The 25,298-nt window shown below is 45.3% G+C and overlaps 2 protein-coding genes across 4 annotated transcripts in view; one reads left to right on the top strand and one right to left on the bottom strand.

Annotated features, from left to right (window-relative positions):
- Positions 1-21,433, bottom strand: part of Kibra (WW and C2 domain containing protein kibra) — a 61,565-nt gene extending 40,132 nt beyond the window's left edge. The window contains exons 1-2 of the mRNA XM_071794831.1: positions 18,210-21,433; positions 549-658 (exon numbers count right to left, since the gene is read on the bottom strand). Coding sequence (XP_071650932.1) covers positions 549-658; positions 18,210-18,337 — 238 coding nt within the window. The 5' untranslated portion in view covers positions 18,338-21,433. The remainder of the gene's footprint in view (positions 1-548; positions 659-18,209) is intronic.
- Positions 18,871-24,902, top strand: LOC139822838 (protein FAM114A2). Of its 3 annotated transcripts, none has more exons than XM_071794951.1 (5): positions 18,871-19,009; positions 21,937-23,098; positions 23,262-23,863; positions 23,935-24,252; positions 24,325-24,902. In XM_071794951.1, the coding sequence occupies exons 2-5, from the start codon at positions 21,964-21,966 to the stop codon at positions 24,397-24,399; spliced, it is 2,130 nt and encodes a 709-aa protein (XP_071651052.1). In that variant the 5' UTR covers positions 18,871-19,009; positions 21,937-21,963; the 3' UTR covers positions 24,400-24,902. The 3 variants fall into 3 exon arrangements, with proteins under 3 accessions (XP_071651052.1, XP_071651064.1, XP_071651055.1); XM_071794963.1 differs by lacking the exon at positions 18,871-19,009 and having other exon boundaries at positions 21,629-22,687; positions 22,772-23,098; XM_071794954.1 differs by lacking the exon at positions 18,871-19,009 and having other exon boundaries at positions 21,629-22,687; positions 22,769-23,098.
- Positions 24,903-25,298: the final 396 nt, after the last annotated feature.

Here is a 25,298-nt window from a genome sequence, read left to right as displayed (position 1 = left end):
TCTATCTGTTGGTTCCATCATGAACTTATTGCCCTTAGACCCTAAAACCTATTTAGTGGAGAATTCATTATTCGATCGTGCGTGCACTCGTTGCGGACATTTCTCAATTCTGCCCATAGACTTCCGGCAGTCACGCAAAATAAATGTGGTATCTCATAATAAGGGACTTTCCTCTAATAATATCTTGAAAGTGATATTTAATATACTGTTGTAAAGTGATATTTAATATACTATTATAAAGCGATAATAAAGAAGCGCGACTCTATGCAAGTGATACCTTTCCCGCTTTCAGAACTTTAAGTAATAATTGATGCTATTTCACTCTTTAATTTATGTTTAAACGTCCGCTATTTCTGCAAACTCGACCGAAGGCATCGAGCACAATCAGGCAAGAAAACGCATACATAAATCCACGCGCGAGCTTGCGCACGTTACGGCACAGTATATACGTGACATAAAATTCCGAATAAAATCACTTCTCGTATCGCGAGTCTCCGGCCGTTCTCCCTGCACTTTCTCGATCAGATAGCAGAAACAGAAAAACTTACGCAACATATGATTGATGTAGTAGGCGCCCACGTGTTTATCGTAGGCCTCCTCCCAGCCGATGGGAAGCTCGTTCCCGATACAATCCGCGAATGATTGGGGTTTAGTAAACCTGCAACAATGGAAAGAAAAGCAGAATAAAAATACTGTGATATGCGAAGCAACGTTTGTGAGTATATTTCTTATTACTCGCAATACAGTATAAAAAAAAATATCTGAAAAGAATCAGATATTTCTTATATACCTACAATCTCAATTTTATACTGTTCTATTGAACAGTAACTGTAACGAGTAAAAGTCCTATCTAGGTGTCGGAAACTAGTTGGTCAGCATATATTATATACTATAGGTATATATTTACAGTATTTGTAATAAATTTTTTTTTATGCTTAATAAAGTCACTTGAAAAAGATACCATTCGGTTTACCTAGGAATGCCCGTAATAAAAAAAATCAAGATTTTGTGGTTCGATAGTCAGAAAAATCTACACTCGGAGTTTCTCGAGTCGATAAATCACGCTGATTGCGCGGTGATTTCTTCGAATTCATGGGTGAAGTCTGTAAATACGCGCACACATATATACTAACTCGCGCTCGTGCTAATTCGATCGGTAATTTCGGGCATAAAAGTTCGTCTAACCGAACTCGTGACTTATATCACACTTGATTAAATAAATGCGGTATAAAAGTGAGACGCATAAAAGATACGCGACGATATCAATCGTCTGTTTGTATTTATGTTGTTATCTTTATAGCATAAAATTCCGAAAGACGATTATAGCAACGACAGAGTGTTAAAATAAGCTACGTAATGATGTTTTTATTTTGTTGAAAAACTTTCGTGTCATTATTTCTGTAGCAATTTTTTTCAAAAAAAAAAAAATGTGAATGTATGGTCGCTCTTTAAAAAAAATATGTAAGTATTATGTGCGTCCATGTGTATTTCCACATTTAATATATATCTAAATAAAAATTGCAAAAACAATTCATTTTCGAAATTTTTACTTCATTCTCCAAATTTCTCGTAATATTCGTCGTAAATCATATTGTGTTGCTTTGATTCTACGCTTTTAATAATTAAAAAATTGAATTAGATTATCGAAAATTAAATTTTCATTGATGCGAAAAAATTGGTGATCCAAAAAAAGGTGAAATTAATCGTCGGTAACATTTTTTCGAGACGTCCTGTGCATATCGAATAACAATGAGTCGCGCCCAAGGAAGTCGTCAACCGAAAGAATCTTGAAGTCGCGTTCGCCAGTAGAAAGAAAGGCATGCCAGGCTTGCCGGATGTGGCACTCGATTTCCGGAAATCTCACGGGTCACGTAAGCACGTAATGCGTGTGTCAAGCGCGTCATGTTGCACACAAATATATGATAGTTAAATACAACATTTTTATATTTATCTATATATAATTTACAACATTTTTACGGCAATTTTTTTTCACGTAACATTAACGTTACATTTTCGGCTCGATCTACGTTTGTGGAATTTTAAATTTAATATCGCATTGCCAAGATACAAAATAAAAATCAGTATGAATCAGCGTGGAAATACGTGACCGTGTATCGTGACAGCTAAAACATACCCGATAAACTCGCCGGCTTTTATTACAGTCACAGAATTATGTACAAAATTTTTATTGTAATACAACTTCCTTTTTATGAATCAGCATGAAAATACGTGACCATGTATTATGCCAGCTGAAACATATACATATAACACTCCAACTTTTATTACGGAGAGTTACAGAGTTATGTACAAAATTCCTTTATTGTAATATAACTTCTTTTTACACGGAATTTTTTTATCGATTATTTACTCCGAACGAGACGCATACAGTCGCCGTCACAATGAGCTATTTATGACATTTCCTTGCGCACTCGTCGTTCAATAATAATTAATTAGCTCGTTCGTCCAACTTATATGCGCGCGTCAAACTGTTATGTTATCGACATCGCTGTGACAGAGAATTCGGGTCCGATCCGCGCGAGAATCTTTATCGTTTGCATAATGCAGGACTGCGCGCTTGACCGTTCAGCTTTGTGGGACAACGTGGAGCGAGGGACACGTATGCAGAACGGTACGCGAAAGTACGGGCACTTTCGCTCCCGTCCGTCCGTTCAGCAGATATACAAAATTTCACGCGATCGCTCGCGGAGGCGTACGCGCGCCTTCGACCGATCAACGATCGGCGCGGTGCGGCGCGGCGGCACGGCGGTGGCCGCTGGCGCGGCGCGTTCAGGTCGACTCGTTAAAACTTTGCCGTAAGTCGCTTTAACCTTGGCATACCGTAGCCGTGTCGACGCGTAGCGCGCACGCGTTCAGCGTTTCATTTATCCTTCCCTCCCTCCTCTCTCCTCTCTTTCTTCGAGTCGCTCCCCGGCTCTCTCGCGAGATACGCTCCTGACTTTTTTCTCCTCTCTCTCTCTCTTGTTCTTTCTTTCCCTCTCCCTCTCGTCGTTATAGTAGGACAGAATCGCGGTAAGGCCAAGGGCGCGCCGAGACCATGAATCACGCGGCGGAAAGGAAATTAAGGAAATTGTCCCTGAAACCGTGTAATGAGGCACCAACCCTTCATCTCTTCTCTCTCGCCGCGCCCAGAGCATCCGCTATTAAAAGTATGTCTGTTATACGATGCGGGTTTTTGCGAAACGCCTCTTTAAGAAAGCGCGCCGAATATACGAGATGGATCGATACAATAAAACAAAAGGCACGATACTGGCCAATGTGGAATTGAATGACGATTGTCGTCGAAAGAATTTCGTCAAGGACAGCATTCGCGAATCGTTCACAATCGCGCGCGAACGATTCGAAATTCTTTTCACGCGAGAGCTCTTTTTACGTATAGAGAACAGTCTTACGTGTTGCAGAACCGAATAATTATGACGGGATTGTTTACGTCGAAGCGATGACGACGAAAAGGAGAAAGAGAGTAGGATCCCCGCGGAATCTCGTGTCTTTGGCTGCGGTATTTTTGCGCGCGATGCACGCCTTTTATTCGAATCGCCTCACCCTGACGCGCGCTCGTGATATATCCGCGCGTTTAACGATCTAAGAGGGGGATCGCTCGTAAAAGCCGTATGTCGTCGCGTGTCGATCTGACTCATTCGTAATATGTACATAGAGGCTCGTATTTCCAGCAACGATAACGCCGCTCTGAAAAAATTCGATATAAAAGATCACTCCGATCGCCGATGCCTCACTGCACCGATTCTGAGAGCGGCGAGAAGAGGGTCGTCGCGAGAATGCGTATAAGAATTTCTTGAGAGTGGGGCCCCCGTGATTTTTATAATATCTCGATAAAGGGGAGAGCGATCAACGGGTCTATTGAAATAATAATGAAGGAGAAACAATTGCCAATTGTGTCTCCCATATTTATCCGGCCTGTGTTTATACACGCTGTACGTTTTTATCTATTAATTCAATTAAGAACCGAGCGCGGAGTGTAAATTTGCTCTGTAATCAACATTTGCGTCTCTATCCGCACTAATTGGTGGCTATTAATAGCGGACGAGTTATTCGAGCGAGATAGAGAGAGCCGCGGGAAGAATGAACATATGCCCCGCGCCATACGGTCTCTCAAGCCACGTCCGCAGAAATCGAAATCAGATACTTCGGAAACATATTGTTTAACATTCCGACTCCGCGACGAAATCCACATACCGTATCTCGCCAGTTGCGTGAGCGACATCCGATTACACCGCGCGCGCTCGTTTCATTTTCTTCGTATTCGCAATGTATTCGTTATTTAAAGCTCAATTACATAAACCGGCTGCTAAAGCCGAAGGTCAATAGAGCTCCGCTTTGACAAAGTTCCCCGATTATCTCGGAAAGAGAAAAAGAGTATCCGTTATAAAATATCAAACAATATTCTCTACGCTATTATCAATCAGATTTTCCCCCTATAAAAGTTTTTTTACTAGATCATGATCATAAAATTTAATGTCATATAAGTTACATTATTTACGTTGTAATTAAAATAGATATATTTTCCGATCGCACAATTAGTTCAAGGGTTATAGAATCCATTAATTCGGTCGAAATTCCGACGGTATTCACAATCATTTGAATTCATCGTTATCGGCGCGCGTGCGCGCGCGCGCGCACGCCTTTCGCCGACTTGCAAACAAAAATTGCGCAACAGCGGCCGGTAAACAGACGCTTCAGCGTGATTTCCTGCACGCTGGAATTCCAGAGGCCAGCCGTCATCCGAGCGAGTCTCGGCATGCCGTTCCTTTTCTTCCTTTTTATCGCGCGCACGCAATAAAAAGAAATTCCCAGAAACATCAACGCCTAACCGTATCCTATCTTCTCCTCCTCCTCCTCCTCCATCACCCCGCGTCTCTCCCTCACGTTTCCTCCCTCTCTGCCTCTCGGATATTTGCTCGATGACGAGAGCGACTCCGTCATTAGGTGATCCATGACGGACGCTCCAATTCGCGACCGAAATTGTGCAAGCCCCGACGAACGTGTTTGTTCTACGGCGGATTACCGCGAAATCTGGCGCGTTGTTAACGATCATCCAAGGCCGAGGAGCATTCTTTCTCGCGCGACACGCGTGTATAATTTCGCGTGTGACCGCGCGCGAACAAACGCGAAGCCGCACTTTATTCCCGGGTGTTCGCGAAGCGTTCGCGATCCCTCGAAAATTCTCGCTTCAGAAATTTTTGAGTACTTTAAATGAAACGCAAGCATCGCGCGATAAATATTCAACGGGCGATTCACGCAAACGCGTCGTTTCGATATAGCGGGACAGAAAAACGGCTCGCGAACATGCGCGCGTTGTTGGCGTAATTAAGTTGAAACTTTAGTCATAGATCAAGGACGAGTCGCATGCCGTTCCTACAGTTCCATCGAAAAGAGCTCGTTTCCTCTCCGGTTCTCTGTCGCGCTACGTCGACAATCGTCCACGTTAGATCTAACGTCGGAATAAAATTTATATGCATCACAATAATTGAGCAATATAAAAAATATTTCATCAAAATTAATTGGTTAGTTGTTACAACAAATGCAGAAATGCTAATTATAAAAATAAAATATAAGTACATATAAAATCTAGGAAATTTAAAAAAGAGTAGGATACAAAAAAAAATATGAAATCAAGAGAAAATAAATATAGTGCAAAATTAAGAAAGCAAAATATAGAAATAAGTTCTGTGTAAAACTAGAAAGATTAAAGAACAGCAAAACGGACTTGATAAAATTCATTTCGCGATTATATTGTTACGATGTAACAAAATTTTAAAAATTAAAAAATTAAAATATGTTATACGAAATCCATTTTAGGCACAAAATTGTGAACGGTATTGTCAAACATGCTGTTTGAAAAAAAATGCGTAACGCAGGGTGCGTCAAATTATCGTTGAAATGTCAGCGTTAATTGACAAGGGTCTTCAAACAGGTAGGAGAAATTTAACGCTAAAGATTTCAACGCGGGGACTTTAACGAGCTTCTAATATAGGTTCACGACCATAAGATGTGATAACGGCTAATAACAACAGGTTCATTTGTGCCACGCCGATAAGACTATAGGTACGGCGCGCGCGATCATTCACTAGCCGGTTATCGATGAACACCTCATCGGACCCATTCACGAGGCGTACGTTTACGACGGAAAAACAAAGTTACGAATCTGCACTTCATTAACGTTGCCGGCGTATATACGATTATAGTCACGGAAACGCGGCACGAATATGTGACTTCCATTCTGAAACACTCGGACAAAATGCTGAAATCATCTCGGATTAGGATAAATCGATTTATTCCGCTTTCTCTTCTCAAACCATTGCGAAGAGCGCAATGATACAGAATTACTTCTCGAAAAGATTAATAATGCGCACGTGAGCTTGGATAAATCATCATTGGATCGACCATTAACTTGATTAATTTGTCTACAATGTCTACATTATTCATTCCGAATTGAATTTAATTATCATGATTATCTGTTAATTTATTGTTAATCTACATCATGACATTATTCTTTATTAATTTATTATCGATTTATACGGTGATTTTTTTGTGAAGGAAGAATCGAAGCGTAATGAAGCAATTTTTTTTTATTCGAGGGCGATTATCGTGGCATGAACGTCCGCAGGATAAGACGCATTTCCTGCTCCGTGCACGAGATTCTTAGATCGCAATCCATCGCGTACATACCTGTGCATTGCGTACGAAGGAAACAATAGGCTCGCGAGACAGATTACAGTAATATTCCTGTCGCTCATGACCGTTTACGAAAGAACGCCTACGCGAAGTCTTTTCGTGAATGTCGCAAACCGCAAATAGCGATGGAAAGTATAGAAACGTGCTGTGTATACGTTAAGGAACGGAAATCAGAATCACGGTGAAATATGAATTTCGGACGTTATCCTGAACGTTTAGCCTCCTCCTTGTTATTAGTCGTGCTAAATAAAAGAATCGAGGAACTAGTCGATAAAGTACGCCGAGCCTTTAATAAATCACGATAATACAGGCCGATGTTTGCGCGATTTAAAAACGCACGGTAAATTTTTATACTGCAATAAATACTCAAATACAATCAATAAAGTACTCAAATAGTTTTCTACGCTCGTACACATGCGTTATTTACGACAGGAGCGTCCGGAATAATCGTAAAAAGTCCGATGCTAATGTCTTGAAAAAAATGAAAACTCGCGTTATTTAATTAAGAAAACCATTCGTACCCAAATGGATATTCCTCGTGTGGCTGAGCTAAAAAAAAGTCGTAAATTCGCCGCGCGGGCGTGTTTTCGCGCTGATATGCATTCCATACATCCTGCGAGCCGTAATCTCTTGACGCGAATATATGGGATGACACTTAACGTCGCAACGGCCGCCGAGCCTGCTGGTGTCACTAAAGCGTATATTTCTGTAACTCTTCGCGAACGACGACGATGACTCCATACGGGATAACAACGTTTCCGAGACGAAAGAGTCGCGACAATGTTATTGCAAGGATCATTTATACACAAAAGCAAAACCTATAGCAAGAACTTTTCATTCCTGGAATTTCTGGATTAATGTACAGATAATTATTGGTTCTCTTCAAGAAAAATACCGACAATTTTTAAATTACTAGCGAATTAAAAAATGGAAGAGCGCTTTTCGAGAACTAAACTCCAGAAAGATAAACGGAAAATCATCCCTTGAAATCATCCCTTCTAACTTAAACTAGATTTTAGACGTGAATAAGTTTGTAATCGTGAAGATTAATATCTCGTAAAGACATTTGAATCGGAACATTGATGATTTGTGTTAAAGTCGACATTCGTTGAGGAAAAGTCCAAGTTGATAAAAAAAATTAAACGAAAAACAGCTGGTTAGAGATCAGGAATATCCTATGTACGATGGTGGAGTAATTATTCGCGCGAATAAACGACGCCCATTACAATAATATCGCCGAAATTAAGATTTACGTTCGCGTTAAAGCGTAGGCGCGCGCTCTGGCAACGAACGGCATTCCCGTCTTCTCGCTTCGACGCGCCGGCCAACGCGTCAAATTCCTGAACCGTTCCTCTCTTAATCCACTCGACTTCGAGGTGAGGACTTCAAGCGATGCTCACGCATAGATACGTAACAGAGGGCTCGCTTAAAATTCCGAATAGCGATTATTATCAATTCAATAGCGTCGCTGGTAATTTGATAAGCGTATATACAACTACTAATTCGTCGAAATGTACTATTGTTCAATATCAAGAATTATCTAAGATCCGAATATTACGAGAATAAACACCTGTGCTTTTTGAAAGCGATTTATTTATTAATATTACAGTCGTTACGTGAACAAATGATGAGAATGTGAACGAACTTGGCTCGTTCGAAACTCGTCAATTGTTTCGTTTAAAATCGATTTGATCCATCTTTATTTTTTCAAGGAAGGCAAGTCGAGAAATCTCCTGTATATTTTTATATATTACTATTTGTATATACAAAACAAAACTTAATTAGAATATTTGTTTTAAGGAACGCTGTTCTTTGTGTCTCTGCTATTTTCTTGTCTCGACACAATAGTTTCTTGACGTATAGTTTCTTAACGACAATACAATAAAGATTTTTAGAAAGCGGCAAAAACCCTCTACGCATGCAGGTAATACCGTAGGAAATACCCTAAGTTGTGTGACTAAGGACATACTACCTAAGTTAGAATACATGCTGGTATGGTACGTGAAACGATCACGTTAAACAACCCTGAATGAACTCATTCAGTCCTTGTCTCCACTATAGGAAAAGAAACGAATTCCTGTTCACAATAACGAATTCAAGAATTTTTACTCCGGAATTTGAAAGGTCGCAAAGTTTGTAGTTTGTATCTCCCATCTGTTTTTGTTGTCCTTCAAAGGAGAAGAGGAAGGGAAAGAGCAGTCGCACGAGCAGTCGCTAACTTTGGGTGCATAAACTTACGTTAAACGTTAATGTTTGTATTTCTCTTGTAACTGTTCAATGTCTCGTATATTGCAATAAATTTATTATTATTATTATTATTAAACACATGTTCCCGGACTAGTTACTCCCGCGAGACTTTTGAGAGAGAATTCCGGGGAGGAGAGAACCTGGCGAGAGCGAGAGCGAGTGCCTCGACAGGTGTGGCAGTGTCCTCTCGTCGGCTGAGGTAAAACACGGCCCTGAATAATGCGGGCGCACGCGTTTATGCGTGGGCATGCGGCTCGCGTGCGTGGGTGCCTCTTCGGCTACCTGGCTCTGCCCCAAGGGTACTGCGAGCGAGCGAGCGAGCGAGTAAAGCTGGCTCCACATCAAGCGCAAACGAATATACGAATAAACGAACTTGCTTCGATGAATGTAATGGGATCGCGGATACTAAATATTTTATATCGACGAATACGGTCTATCTCTGTTACCAATGTATCAAAAAAGGGGGCTGCTTTCGTTCGAAAGATGTTCGTTCGCGATTGTTCGTCCTGGCTGGCTAGTTGGTCTTGATCCAACATTATGCATTAACGAACGCGCGCACGTACCGGGATATCGTTCACGGTTTTCGCGCTCTGGCCTCGCGGCGGCGAGGCCACCTGAGTGAGGTGCGATCGATCGATCTGTCGAACGATTGATCGCGCACCTGAAAGGAGAAAATGAGACGACACGCGAAACGTGATGCTGACGAAGTTACTGGCCCGATAATGAAGAAACGTGCGCCGGTGACGGGGATTTATCGTCTAGGAATGTGTCCGTCGTGCATCTGGAACGAGGTTGAAAGCGCATGCGTGAGTGAGGCGCGCTTAACGCGCTGATCTGCTTTGCGTACGCGCGACGAGGCGCGACGCGATCACGGAGCGTCTATTAGAAATTGGCCGAGCCGTTTCCAGATCGGTAATCGCACCATTTTCGATCGATTTTCACAGTTATCTAGAACGTTAAATTTTCCGTGATTCTCAGCGCGACGTTCACGAACGTTCGTGAAAGACGCGAGCTGAATCATCATTCCTAAATCGATAATCCCATCAAGTAATCCAAAGAAAAAAAACTGATTAAAATTATGTTTTATCTTTTACATGGTTCATTTTATAATGTTTTATACGCGTTTGGATTCCTGATATCGTAAATTGTTGTCGATAATTCATAAAAAAAGATTTACACTTTAAATCCGTAGATCTTAACATAGAAATATTCCGCGTGCAGAACGGAAATATATATATATACTGTACGAGCACGATCCTCGCTCGCTTTTGTCGTTTTTCGATACGCGGCCGACTAATTGCATACATACGGTGACAGTGGTTTACGGTAAGGCGCGTAGCTGCATAAAACGTAAATTGTAATTGCGGCTAATGACAGTTTAAAATATTTTTAACTAGGCGTAATGGCCGTTCTGTCGAGGGGCACGACTGGTTTCGCCACAGCGTTTATGCCTGGGCGTAAAGATTCCGAGAAGAAAATAATGGCACTCTCCGCAGGAATCCCCGTTTGCCTTCGTCCTCGGTTATGCGGCCGTGTCACGACGCAGGAATGTATTGAATTTCCAAATTTGGGAACACTCCTGGCCCCGCGATCCGTGCCATGGCTTCGGTCACGCGTGTATATACGCGTGTAAGTATACGTTACAATACGCTCGACATACGACTCTCCTCGCACTCATTCGAGCGTAACTCGCGACTCGCGAGAGTGTTTGCGTCGCGAAACACGCGTTGCTCCGACTTAAAATAGCACCGACATACCTAATAAGTTACGAATAAATTATTTCTTTAAATATGTATATCGAATATCGAGGTGAATTTGAAAATGAACACGAATAAATGTCTCGTCGCGATCCGTGAACGAGTTTGCATCATGAAACACACGTTTAATGCACATTGATAAAATAAATGCAACATCCTTGAGTACAAAGTATCAGTTATCGAAATTTTTTTCGGAGAAACAAAATGTAAAAAACTTATAAAAATAAATACCATGTAGGAAAGAATTCCCAACTTTTGTATAATAATCCTATGCAATTTAAAAAAACATTTTCAAAAACAATGCGCGGATACGATGGTATAGATTTATATTAAACGGTTAAATAATGATAATGTCGCGTTATACTCATACTTTCATTACGCAATTTCATTTCCTGTTTAATTACGAAAAAATTACAGTGTATTGATTAAAATCGAACACCCTGTGTACGTGTATATCACGAAGCATTGAAAACAAACAAATAATAACAATGTCTCCGAAACCAGGTGATATTACTAACACGTATAAAATATCTGCAACATAGCTTTAAATTAAATTAAGCGTCTCTCACATATGCGCGCGCAACAAATCGCAAGCACGTTTTGTGTCCGTGCGTTCTCCCGTCCCTTCTTCCCCTTGTCGAGAAACGCCCGGAGGACCCTGCCTGTGCATAATCCAAAAATATTTGGCAACGAAATCCTTCCGAGCTCATGCAAGCTAGATTTACGTCACGATTTACGTACGGGAAACGTAGTAACGGCGCTTAGCGCGGCTTTAGAAATAGAGAGAGAGATAGAGAGAGATGTATGGAGGAGGGAGGAGGAGGGGGGACAGGAAGAAGAAAAGGCCAAAAACAATGTACGGCAGATGCTACAGGTCCCCTCGTGGCGTATCATCTGCCGCTTGTAATGTAATTTGGTAGCAAGTGTTTCGCCATTGTAGCCGCGTCCTTAAGTTATAAGGTTGTTCAAAGATTTATATGCGAATCTAGCAATAGCTGCATATAGAATAATTATCAGTGATAATGAATTAACATGTTAATTTTGTAACTGAAAGTGCTTGAACCGAGCTATGGAATCCGTAATAATTTTCGGGCCACCTTTTTCTTCTTCATCTTTTTACCTATTTAAAACTATTTTAAACGTATTCACGTTATTCAAAATATTTTGTAAAATCTCTACACAAGAAATACAATCTAATTCTGAGGAAACATTACTATGAATTACTATGAATCTCCGTATAATTTGTAATAATTGGTTTGACGTTATACGAATTCAGATAATACCTTTATTACGATTTGTGCTAATTGAATAAGTATGAACGCGCTAAAATATAAATTCACGTGTACGCAGTGTAATTTCTTCCGTCCCGTCTTAAGCGCTCAACGCGTTAAATTGTCGCGCTAACGTGTAACGGTGTAACGCAATTTATATAAATAATACAGCGGTATGGCGTGCATAATAACGTGTATCGAATTACCAACGACGTTCGCGCGGCAATTATGGTGTATACATACGTTCGCTCATGAATTTATTTGGTAGGTGCAGAAGTAGAGAGGTGGTGAAGGGAAAAGTCAAGAGTATATACGCGTTGCGGATAGATACGATAAACGCTTAGGAGATCTGCTACCGAATGGAATGCGAAGGGCAGCGCAGGGTGTGAGCCATGAAAGGAGGAAGCGGGAGGAAGGAGGAAAGAAGAAATCTCTCCCTCTCTCTCTCTCTCTAAACACAGAGAGGCAGGCAGATGCGGCGCACTCGCGATCGCATCGAGAGGGGCGGTCCGCGTGCATACGTGTACCGCGGCGTGCGTGCCACGCACTCTCGGTTGAAGAGGGACCGAACGAGACGGGAGAGGGAGGACGAAGGGAAATGCGTTTCGGGGAACGAAATTTCGAGATTTCGACGAACGGAAGGTGGTACGCGGAACCGCGGTGGCTCCGCGCCGTGCGTGTCGCTCGCGTTTCGACACGAAAACAGGAACGGGCCGAATTAATTCCGGGTATACGTATCGCATACTGTCCCCCTTCTTCCCCTCGAAACGACAGAGAACGACGGATCTTCTGTTCTCCGTGATTTTCGTCGTCAACGCAGCGACCTCGAGATCGCTCCGTGCTCGGATATTTTATCTTCTGGTTCGCTCACGCACGATCGCGGGTTGCCGATGACCAACGACGAGATGCAGACTCCGTTATTAAATCTCAGAGGAAAACGAATCTCGCGAGCTAACACACGTGAACGATAACGCCCCCCCCCCTCCCACTCTTTTTGTATATCGTAAATAATCTGCAGTTATATACAGTATATACAGTAACCTCGACAGTAACATACATTATACACAGTAACATCCGTCCCTGAGCAAAGTTCAACATGCATTGGATCATCCGTATTTCTCGTACGCCCCCCCTCCTCGATATTATTTCAGATAATTAAAAGTAAACAATACTCTTGCCGATAGATACGAATGACAGATTCTTATTATCAATAAGAAACGCGTATCAACGATATAATGAAAAATCGCGTGGAATTTCCAAATGCCAGCGTCATTTAACACGTGTGTGTGTGTGTAATTTACTGTTTTCTTCATTTATTGTTAGCGTATCTCAATTCTTTTCTCGCGAGGCTCTTAAGCGTGCGCAACTTTTATAGAAGCCGAGTCTCGCGACAAAAATAAACGAGATGTCCTCTCGTACGTGAGTAACAGTCCCCGTGATACGAAAAATCGAAAGAGAGTAATACCCCCGCGCCAGGCAAAGGATATACTGAAAGCGGGCGGGAGTCTATTTTTAGGCACAGGTCGGTTGCAGGTACGTTATATACCGGTTGGCCCCGTAAGACGGTGCACTTACACAACAGCCCACGGCTACGTACACGCGTACGCGAATCGGCACGCGGACTTTTGGTCCATACGAACCCGCGTGATGCTTGCCCTTCTACTTCGTCACTAACGAGCAATAATCGCTTTGGTAAAATTCGACGATAGACGCGAGCGACGACGCGACGCGACGGTCCAACTGCGGCAGTAAATTTCCTTGCATTATTCGAACATCTCGGAGTTGAATAAATGTTCAAAAATATCTAATCCGTAGAGTAAGGAGGAACTATTTGAGTCAGTTAAAGAAAAAATCAAAATAAAAAATGTTCAAGACAAAAAGCCAAAAAGCTCCTCTCTCTCTTGAAAATTTTGTATACTTACGACTTTTTCTTTTAAAATATATTTGAGCGACTTTTTCTTTAATTAACTCAAATAGCCCCTCCACATTTTATATATTTTGTTGTGCTGTATTAACGCGTCTTATCGGCGAATCGATAACGGCTGGTTTGATAATGCCGATCCGATCCTGCACTTCCGAATTACGCGCGGCCGACCGGCGCGGCGGCGATCGACTTGATCGATCAGCCTATACAGATAGAATTTTGCAGATACGATTGCGTTCTTCGTCTGCTCACTTTGCACTTCCGCCGCATTTTATTGTCATTTTATTGCCCTCGCGTTAATTAATATCGGTCGACCGCTCACGGTAAATGCAGACAGAACTGCGTCGTTTCGATAAACCGAGAGAATAAGCGAAGCGAATCTTTCTCGGCGCAATTGGAAAGTCTTGCCGCTGGATCCTTTCCACCGTGCCATCAGACATTCCTTCGTGAAGACCAGGCGAGATCGCTCGTAATCGCGTAAAAGGATCGCGCTGTTTACAGATGCATCGCTCTCTGGCGCTGCTGCCTCGAGCCAGACGCTCCGCGCGCCGGATAAAAAATTCGGGAGCTTGACATTTTTACGTCGTCTATACGACGATCCCTTTCGGCCACAGAGGTATATACCATACGTTGTTTCGTCGTCCGAACATTTCGCGGCGTCACCCCACCGGCCCCGCGCACTTTTACGAGGTAGCAATCGTAAATCATATACCTTTTTTTTTCGGGTCAGCAAACGACAGCTTACAAATTGGCGAACAAAACGAGTTCATTCCGAGAGGTGACTTAGGTGGTTTTAGCCGAGGGTAAGGGTAGCCCGCATTTCTTTTTTTTTTTTAACGGGAGATAAACCGCGCCGAAAATACGTCGAATTGACGTATCGTTTTATCTCTATGCAGCTACCGTTCCTCCATTTAAGAATGTAATCTTATCGCCAAATCTTATCTCACACGTCCAACCGTGTTTATTATGTTATATAACTATTGTATTATAAGCATGAAGTTTTGTATATATAATTGGATTTTATTAAAAGATACCATCTCTCGCAAGATAAGTCCGATTTTAACGAAACCACTTTAAAAGAGTTATTTTTAACGAAGTCTTCACACTTCGCTATTTTATGTATCGTATTGTTGTATTTGTATTCGGATAATAATTTTTTTCCCGAAACGGAGTAACTTTAGTACTTCGGCTTTTTGACGTTAAGTACCATAGTCACCGATAGTCAATCGATACTGTTGTGCGCTACCAATATTACTAATGTACTAACGACTCATTAGACATTTACGCAGTTAAGTAAAAAAATTATTGGACAACTGCGCGTATTCCAATTTTTCGATAAGAATCAGAATACAATTAAAGGAAACAGAATACACGAGTGATCTGCGAACCGATACCGCGATACACTCTTGAAACGAGCGAGAAAATTATGCACGTCCGCATAACTCGGCCGAGCAGAGTAGACTTTAGTCGAACTTTCGCAAAGTTAAACGCGCGATCGGAGGCGCCTCGTCTCGATCTTGCGAGGCGGCGCGAGCGGCAACAGCAGCAGCAGCAGCCAACAGCCAAGGTTCGCGCCGAGATCCGCCGCGGCCGCGGCAGCGGCGTTTCGATTTCCGCGCGGCCACGAGACGAGAGGCCAGGCCAACGCCGAGCCTGATCGCCAGATTTCTCGCGTTTTTCAGCGAGGCGAGAGAGCGCGCGCCGCGGCCCTGGCGGATGGAATGCGGGCGCGGCGAGTCCCGGCGCGCGTTGCGCGCGCGGTGTGTATGGCATGGCATGGCATGCTACGGCATGGTATGGATATATACGCGTATACTCGCGCGCGGATACGGACGCCCGACGCCCCGCGAACTTGAAGCGGCGCTCACACGGGCCCCGAGAAGACGCGATCCCCTTATTCGCGGGACGTATACTCGCACATTACGCCCATACGCTCGCCAGCTGCGAATTTATTTCGAGCCTCAAGTCTCCTTAAATCGACTTAAAAACTCGATCGCGTAAGAATTGTATTCGGCGAGGAGGCGCGGCGTCTTGGGGCAAACTTGCGACGAGTTTAGATAAAATATTTCTTCGAGCGGCCCCGCACGTTCAGTTTACTTGAAAGTGTAAACAGTAAAATAGTGAAACTATTTAATATTTACACTGGTAGAATTATGTAAGATGTAAGTAGTAGAATTATGTAAGTCCCTCTAACCGTGCTGTATATCCATTTACGTTTGCATATATCGACAATCTTATTTGTTCGTTACGCGTCTTTGTAATCGAGGAGCGTAAACGCGACAAAAAAGGAATTCTCACACGGTCTCAATTGCAATTTGAAAAATCTCCAACGCGAAGCTTATAGATCCGCGGGATCGCGCATGCATAGATTTTCCATACGCAACGGGATCGTGTGGCTCGCGACGAATGTAGAATCGCATAGACGTGATAGAATTACGCGGAGAAGTCGTAGAGGTTCTATGCGGATCGCGAGGATCTCTCTATCCCAATGGCGCGAGCCGCGCGTTGATATGCGCGAAGTAGGAAAATCCACCTGGGGATTCTCGCGAACGAAGAATGTCGCCTGGTATGCGACTATCGGTTAAAAGACTGATAACAGTATCTGAGGACGGTATGCTCTTTTTTTTTAGTATATAGCGATAGCGGCTCTTGCACTAATCCACTATTAATTTAGTGCATAGATTTTTCTGAGGCATTATCGTTGAAGTGACACCTGATAAAAACGCGCAATCAACAGGATTATCCTCGTTATCATCTAAAAAATGAAAAGGTGACAAAAGTCGACGATAGACACAAGGTGTCCCGTAAACGGCAAAATGTCTGACGTAATATAAATGAATATTTTTAAAAATATTTTTTATTTTTTACGCGCGCATCAGCTTCGCTGCTTAGAATTTTCAAGTTCAACAGACTTTAAAAATTGTTCAACGAATTAAGAGACTTTCCACTTTCCGAAGATCTCGAGGACGATATCTCGCGATTATTACTTACGCCAAAAAAAAAAAAAAAAGAAAGAAAAATTAAATTTCACCGAGCGATGATCTGGAGGATGATAAAGCGCGAGTTCCAGATTAGAAGACTCTGCCCTGCTATCAATTTCTCTCGCGATCGGCGTACGTGACTATATGCAACTATGCAGCCTCGATACCTCGGGAATGCGACGTACGCGTGTGTGTACGTGTATGCACGCATATGCATACTTTATCAACTTCAGCGGCGTTCACACTCGTTCGCTCGCGTTATCGCGGTGCGGCGCGGCGCGGCGGCGTCTCTATCTGTCAGTCGCTCGCCCGTCGGACTTGGTTGCGATGCAACATGGGCGAAAATCGTCGCGAAAAACGTTATTAGCTGAAAAGCATACCTATACTTATCTTCGCTGAGAGAAAAAAAAAATCCGCCGAGTGAGAGCTCGCGGAAAGTACGCGAAAAGGCTCCGTTCACACGGAGCGACCGATTCTCGCGCGCGATTCCGAAGCACGCGAGCTATGCGCGCGGATACGTATACAGGATGTCTTGGAAGTCGCGCACTTTCTCTGCACGACAGGCGTCGGAGGCCGGAATTGCGATATGCTATATATTCGCGTATATATCCATACGTCGATCATTTCTTTCGTCGACGAATCGCAAGTTAAGTTTCCGTGAATTGAACCTCCAGGGGAATTCCAGTGAAATAAACAATAATCCCGCCTCTCTCTCTCACGAGCGAATTTTGCATCTTTCTACGGTAAACCATGACTCGGATCGTTACATCGATCAACAAGACATACCAAAATCAAATTTCGAAACCGAACGCTGAATGTAATATCAAACGATAAACGACTCGTTGAAGCTCCGTCGAGGAGAAAAATCCAGTCCCGGGTCCGCCGTGGAATCCAGCGTGGAGAAAGCGCGCGCGACTCGCGCGATACACCCCGTATACGCGCATTCCCGCCGAATCGCGCGCTGAATCGCGTATCCTCGCGAGATCGCGGTCTCGTGAGCGGCGCGGCGCGGCGGAGGGGGAGAGAGGCATCGTCGTGACGCTCGAGCGCACGCACACTCGCGCCGATACGTGCACGCGATTCTTCTCTCTCTCTCTCTCTCTTTCTCTCTCGCGCGCGCAACTCTGAAGACGTCGCGAGAGGGAAAGAAGCGACGCGCGACGGGGAGAAGAGGGAGACGTTTCAGATTCGCGTATCAACTTCGGGGACCTGTCCGACGACCGGGAATTGTCCCGTCTGTTTAGCGTTTTATTTCTCATTGATTGTCATGCAGTTTTCACGCGGGAAGAAGGAAAGCATGTTTTTCTCTTTAACGTACCTGTCGCGAGGATCGATCCACGTAGTCTTCCGCGTGTTGTGATCGATGAAGTACACCTTCCCGTCGAAGTCCTGGGCGACGTCCCACCCTTCCGGAAGCGGTATCTCCCCATTCCGTCTCCTTGGCATATTTCACTGCGCTCTAAATCCATCCAAAACCTCTCGCTCTATCGTCGTGCGGTCGACGGGCACATATCTGTGCGGCGCGCGGGCGCACGCCTCTCGGGCCGCATATACGGCACCACGTTCGCGCGCGACGGCCGGCGACGTGAGCGAACGGGAGAGAGCGAGACAGGTAGACGTCGGTGGAATGGAGTAAAGGGGGAAGGGGGACGAGAGAGGACGGTCGACCCGGCCGGAGAAGGGCAGGCAGGTGGACGGGGGAGGGGGAGCGAGCGAGACGGCGATAAAACGTATCGTACACACACCACGCGGCGCGCAGAAGGAACAGCGAGACCAGGAGCGTGCACTCGCATATGTGTGTGTGTGTGTGCGTGCGCTCCTTCTCTTTCTCTTTCTCCTCTTTTTCTTCTCTTTCTTTTCCTCTTTCTCTTTCTCTCTTTCTCTTTCTCTCTGGCTCGCGCGCGCTACTCCGCCATCATGAATACCTCATTATCATGAGCGGAGTGACGTCAGAGTCCCCGCCTTCAGATTCCTCTCTCGAGCGGACGTCCACCGTTAACACAGCCAGCCGTCGAGGAGCAGAGCCCGAGGCGGCGAGCGACGGCGATGATGTCGGGCGACGGCGACGGCGACGGTGTCGTGGGGTTGCGCTCGCACGAGCGCGGGTGCATCGATCAGGTGCACTTCGCGTATCATCACCACCACCCACCAATCTCACCACCACGCACCTTCTTCTTCAATTATTTATTATTTATTTATCTTCCTCGTTCTCTCTTCTTTCGGCACACTCGCGCACACGATTCTCTCACGCCGCGCGAATGAATCTGTCGCGTCGCCCCGATTCCGGAATCTCCGCGACACGATCTTCTCTTCCCGCTCTCGTTTCCTCGAGAAACTCTCTTCCGAGCACAATTTAAAATAAATAAAAAACAAACAAACAACCAACAGATTAAGACGAGAATAAGCGAGACCGGAACACCTCCCGGGCACTCGTCGTATTATCCCCTCGCTCGTACGACGACACGAACGATACAACGACGACGACGACGATTCGTCGCGCGTTTCTCACCCCACCGAGTAGTCCCGGAGCATCCTTCCTCCCACCCTTCTTACCCTTCGCAGTGTCACCTTCAAGGTCCACCGTTCGGCAGCGCGCGCGCGCGTGCCACGCGCTCCTGTCACGAACTCGCGAACTGACGGTATATATACGCGCACACCGCACCGGCGGTACAATATCGTCCTGACACGCGGTTCCTCTCTCGGTCTCGGTCTCCGCGCGACAGACTCGTCCTCCTGCCTGGCGTGTACGTCGCGCTGTGGCTGTTGGTGCCCGTGCCCCGGCCCCGTGGCCCGTCGCGCGCGCGATCTCCCTCCGCCGAGCGCTACAGCGACGTCGTGTCTCCCGCGACTGCCCTGGCCCTGGCGGCGGCGGCGGAGGCGGAACGGCCCGCGACCCGTTTCAAGCGACGCGCGCTATCGCCGGCTCCGCTCCGCGCGGCAGCGGAGCACGTTTCACCGTGTTCCCTTTTCCTCGTTGCATTAGCCGCGCGGCTGTAATGCTAATGCCGAGCAGCGGATCTTGGCGTTTTTCGCACGCAGGAATGTGGGAACTCGACTCCTCGACGCGCTGCCCTCGCTCTCGGCGCGCACGAGAGGATCTCTCCTTCTTACCGTTTTCTCTCTCTCTTCTCTCTCGTTACGTCGTGCTCTCCCGCGTTCCCGTTTGACTTGTGACGATCCGCACTCGCGACTCGCGATCGACGACACCGCGAATTGTCCGCTGTCGCGCGATCTCTCCCGTCTGACCGGCGTAAGAGAGACGGAGGTGCGCGCTCACCTTCCGTACACCTTCGCGAGAAACACAGTCCGAGAATAAACTCCCTCGTCCACGGCGCACGGCGCGCTAACCAGGTTTTTCGCGTACGTACGACGCGACGGACGGATTTTCTCGTTTCCGACGATATACTACCAACTACCACCTCGCGTCACAGCTACGAGCATGCCGAGTGTTTGAGACATGCCACTGGACGTTCATGCCGTGCGCGCCGCCTGGCAATGCCTCTCTCTTTCTCTCTCTCTCTTTCTCTCCCTCTCTTTCTCACTCCTTCTCTCTCTCTCTCTTTCTCCCGCTCGCGTTCTATCTCTTCCCGCCCCCCTCCAGTACCATTTCATCCGTATTCACCGCAAAGAACATAGCTGTCTCCCACCACCTTGGCCACGACGCGTCGTCCTCGTCCAACCCGCGACTCCGTCCTCGTCGCTCCCGCTCGACCGTTCCTCCCCTCCACCCGCGCCAACCGCTCCGAGCTCCGACTATCCTCCGTCGGCCGTCCTCGTCGCGCCCGCCCCGGCGCCCATCGTCCCATCTCTCTCCCACCGTCGCCGGTAAGCCTTTCGCGTTTCGTGTGTCTCTGACCGCGCGCGCGAGAGGCAAGCGGGAAGCGGGAATAGAGCGTGTTTGCCCTTTCGGCCGCCTCGCATATTTGCCGCGCGTCGCGAGAACGGCGCCACCGGACGACACCGACTCGCCGCGCCGCGCCGTCGCCGACAGGCGCAGGTGCACCCTGGAATTCTTTCGAACAGGCATGCAGTACGCAGCACGAGATTAAAAATTATAGTCAAAGATCGATACGTTTGACGCGCGAAATGAAAAAAATGGAGCTCCCGAAAAATGCAGGCTCCCCCGTCCGAGTTTAATGAATTTATTCAGGTCATCCAGGATTTTATTTTCCAGACGTTTCCTTCATTTCTCGCATTTTCCGAGGAAACTCGGAGAAACTCGCGCTTCAAGTGCCTCAGACTTTGCCACTTGCTTCGAAATAGAAGTCAATGTCGTTGCCGTTAAAGCGTTCGTTGAAATCATTAGATCGAATTTCGCTCTCCACCGAGCTTGAGCCTTGACGCGAATATATATAACGAGACATATTTAATCAAACAACACGGAGCTCCGAGAGTTCTGAGGAAGAGAAATAAAAACATCGTCTCGGTCGTCTGTGTTGACAGATCGTAACGGCCGCGGGTGGGCAACGTGGACGTCTGCTCCCTTTCCCTGCTATAAAAAAAGCGTGTCATATATTTTTGAACGACGTACGATCGTTGCACCTTCTACACCCCGGCCTCTCTCCTTTCTCTTTCCTTGAACGGTCGCGCGTATGCTGGCTTTCGTCTCCTCCAGGTGCAACGTGCAACGAGCGGCGCGAGAGAGGTGCAGAGCCGAGAAGAGAGCGCACTTACCCGGGTGTCCCGGACCGCGTCCCGGACCGAGCGCGAAGTCCGTGGCCCGTCCCGCCCGTCTCGCATGCGCACGCGTCGCCGCGGACCGCCACGAAGGCATATCATTGCGAATTTAACGTGCCTGTCCGATGACTCCGTCGTCCACGTGACCGTTCGGCGTTTCGGCACGTATAAACACACGACACGCACACGCGCGTAACGTGCGTGCGCGTGTACGGGATTGGATGCGATGTGGAGCATATGTTGAGTTGACGCGAGCGTTGCGCGAGCTCGTCGCTGAAAAAGTCAGGCTCCGCGCGACGACGACGACGGTATAAGTACTTGGCCGCGTATCCCGACGTGCGTGCAGGAACTACGCTCGTCTTTTCCAGGGACAGGTCGGCCGTTGAACGAAGGGGATGGCGACGTCCGAGAGCGACGGCGACTTCGAGAGCGCCGACGAGGAGCTGGGCCGCGGTGCCCCCGTTAGGAGGAACCCCCGCGTGACGACGGTCTACCGAACGACGGTGGACTCCGATTCGGATGACGAGGTCGACGATACCGAGTATGTCCAGCGTGCGCCTCGCGGCGACACGGACTGGCAGAGGAGATCCGAGACTTTCCGAATGCTGTCAGATGCGCCGACGGGTCGGGAGGAGACCCTGCTCGATGATAAGGGCGATAAGATAGACGATGTCAAAGGTGAAAGTGGTAAACGTAACGCCAAGTCGGTCGGTCGCGTAGGAAAGACCTCTGACGAACGAGAGACTACGTCACCCGTCGATTCAGGAAGAGCGACGCAATCCTTATCAACCTCCGCGATATCCGCGAAGGACGGAGATGAAGCCACGCTAGAGAGTAGCGAGATCGTTGCGCCAGATGCCATGTCTAAAACAGAAGCTACGGAGACTGTGTTGGGAGACAAGGATATCTCCCAAACGAAGCCAGGGCAAGACACGTCCCGTCAATTAGGTGCGAAGAAGCTAGGAACTAGACTTGCGAAGGATAATGCCGATGAATGTTGCGTCACTGGTGCAGCCGAACAGGAACGGGAAGATAAATGTTCAACCGAGTGTTCAAGTGAGAAATCCTTACCGTCTGCGAGCAAAGATACTGAAGAAAGATCGAAAACTCAAGTAGCAGGTAATCAATCTAGACCGTCGAGCGATTTGTCGGAGGAGGTGGACATGCCGGAAGAATTAAAGTCGAATAAAAAATTTAAAGAAGTTTTTCAGCCTGAAGGTTGGGAAGGACTTGGGGATGACGTCGAGTTGCCGGACGAATTGACGGAAGAGAAATTACAGCCTGTGTTACAGAGGCTCTCCTTGGCGAACAAAGACGAGATCCAGGATGACGGTTCTTTAGGAAGCTGGGGCACTTGGGGAAACTGGGGCGTATCTTCGTTAATCAATACAGCTACTGCAAGCGTGTCTACCCTGACTAGTCATGTATCTCAAGGTCTTACACTTTTGGAAGGTTCGATAGGAGCGCAAGACCCCAGTGACCCTACAGAGTTGGAAAAGATGAAGCAAGATGCGGTCGCCGCAACTGATGGTACAATGTTTAATATAAATTCTACGTAATGATTTTTGTACATATGTTTTAACTGTACATATCATTTTTGTTTATTTATGTGGCACTTGTAACGTTTTGCATTGGATATATCAGCTGCGTGAAAATAAACATACATAATTGTAATTTAAATTTGTGTTTATAGATGCACAGCCGGAGATCCAAGAACAGGAAAGTCGATTATACGGTTCGTTCGGATTCGGGAATTTGATGTCGGGAGTGTCCTCGATCACAAAATTAGTCGAATCTACTGGTAGCAAAGTTATGACGGGCGGTTTAGATACATTGGAGGCTATCGGAAAGAAAACGATGGAGGTGCTGCAAGAAGGTGATCCCGGATTAAAGAAGAAAAGAGCCTTCTTCATGAACGAGCCCGAGAAACCAAACTTGTCGCAAATTCTCAGGGAAGCGAAGGAAAAGGCTGAAACCGAGGAGAAGACGATCGAGGAACGCGAATTGGCGAGGAAAGTGCATTTCGAGAGTCTGTTCGACGATTATCAGGGACTCGTCCACTTAGAAGCTCTGGAAATGTTATCGAAGCAGAGCAATATGAAAATTCAACAATACCTAATCGAGCTGGATACGAGCGACTTGACTTCCGTGCAAGAAACATTGGAAGAGATCAAAGAACTTTGCGATCTAGGCGATGAAGATGACGAAGATAAAGATAATAAAGATTTGAAAAGCAGATTAGGGAACGCTTGCCACGAGCTTGGTGTCGATATCACTTACGAGAAACTATATAGCGTAAGAGAATATCCGCGGTATTGAAAGAATTCTGTTTATTGAAAACACGATAAAAATAACTGTATTTTCAGGTTTGGACAGAAACGGAAAATTATCTTGCGTCACCCTCGACGCACACAGATCAGGAGATCTTTCAGAACGCTATATCGACACTGGCACAGTTTACAGCGTTCTCCGTAGAGAGATTTCATAAAACGGCAGAACTGTTGTTAATCAAGGAACGTCGTAGTACAGTGAACGAAGCAGACGCCTTGGTGCAACTTACCAATATTCTGTCCGATCAAATTAGCTTATTGGCCAATTCATTCTGCAATACGTTAAATCAGTTTGCCGAGACTGCGGAAAAGCCAGATAACGTCAATGCGAATATAACAATGATTTTCTTAGAAGTAAGTAAGAATCCGTTGAATAATTCAAGTAGCGTAATTATCGTAATGCTAAAATCTTCTTTTTCCACACAGGCTGCTAACGCAAATTCATATATTCAAGATGCCTTTAGGCTCCTCATTCCGATTCTGCAAGTTGGAGCGATCTAATGATAAAGATTAAAAGACAATTTTTTACACTTTATATATTTAACGATATCTAGATTAAATACAATTTTCGATTTAGAGCATAATGTTATACCACTTCCCTGTTTCATAAATAATTTTCATATATTCTATCCTTCAAGAAAGTATCTATATTTAAAAAAAAAGGGACCAACTTAATTCTGCTAACTCAGTATATTTACATTACTTGATTTAATGAATTTTTTGTCGTTATCGTTTTTTGTAGTATTTAGTGTCAATGCGAAATAACTACAGATATATGACAATATCTATATATACATGCATGCATACACTGGGCATCCATTTAACAGGTTTTAGTAGAAAATTGTTTTAATTATCTGTGCACTAGAGTAATGCACATATTATTACAAAATAATTAAACTTGAGGTATTTAATAATATAAAAGTATGATTGATGTGTAAGATACGGAATATCTGTAACATAAGGTACAAATTCCAATAAAGATTACGCTATGTATATATCGACAACACATGTAGAAAAAGATAAGAATATCACAATGATTAATAATGATCATAAATGATGAATATAAAAATACTTTTTTATATAATATAGCGTTTGCTTTAACATTGTCATTAACGTTAACAATCTGGTAGAGGAGACTTTACAATGTGTGTTGAAGATAACAATTTGCTTGTGTTGCAAAAAATGATCCGAGATGAATGATCAATGTTTCCCTCGTTTGTTACCAACGGGAGGCTTTTGAAGTTGAAAGTTTGAGTTGGTTCCGTTTACTGGCAATGGTGTAATTGTAAACGCGCAAATTAATCGGCGCGTTAAAATTCAAACTTGCTGTCGGCGGTTTCGTGGATGAGCCTATAGTAATGTTAGTAGCAGACGGTACTGGCGTCGAACTTTCCCAAACT

This window comes from Temnothorax longispinosus, chromosome 1 (genome assembly GCF_030848805.1).
Source record: "Temnothorax longispinosus isolate EJ_2023e chromosome 1, Tlon_JGU_v1, whole genome shotgun sequence".
In the NCBI taxonomy this organism is placed as follows: Eukaryota; Metazoa; Arthropoda; class Insecta; order Hymenoptera; family Formicidae; genus Temnothorax; species Temnothorax longispinosus.
This window is presented reverse-complemented; position numbering and strand designations above follow the sequence as displayed.

What these genes read in the sequence shown, in the direction of transcription:
- LOC139822838 (XM_071794951.1), top strand. Translation starts at nt 21,964, where the DNA reads ATGGCGACGTCCGAGAGCGACGGCGACTTCGAGAGCGCCGACGAGGAG. An exon ending in CTTACGAGAAACTATATAGC is followed by an intron (nt 23,864 to 23,934) that starts GTAAGAGAATAT and finishes CTGTATTTTCAG; the next exon opens with GTTTGGACAGAAACGGAAAA. An exon ending in TAACAATGATTTTCTTAGAA is followed by an intron (nt 24,253 to 24,324) that starts GTAAGTAAGAAT and finishes TTTTCCACACAG; the next exon opens with GCTGCTAACGCAAATTCATA.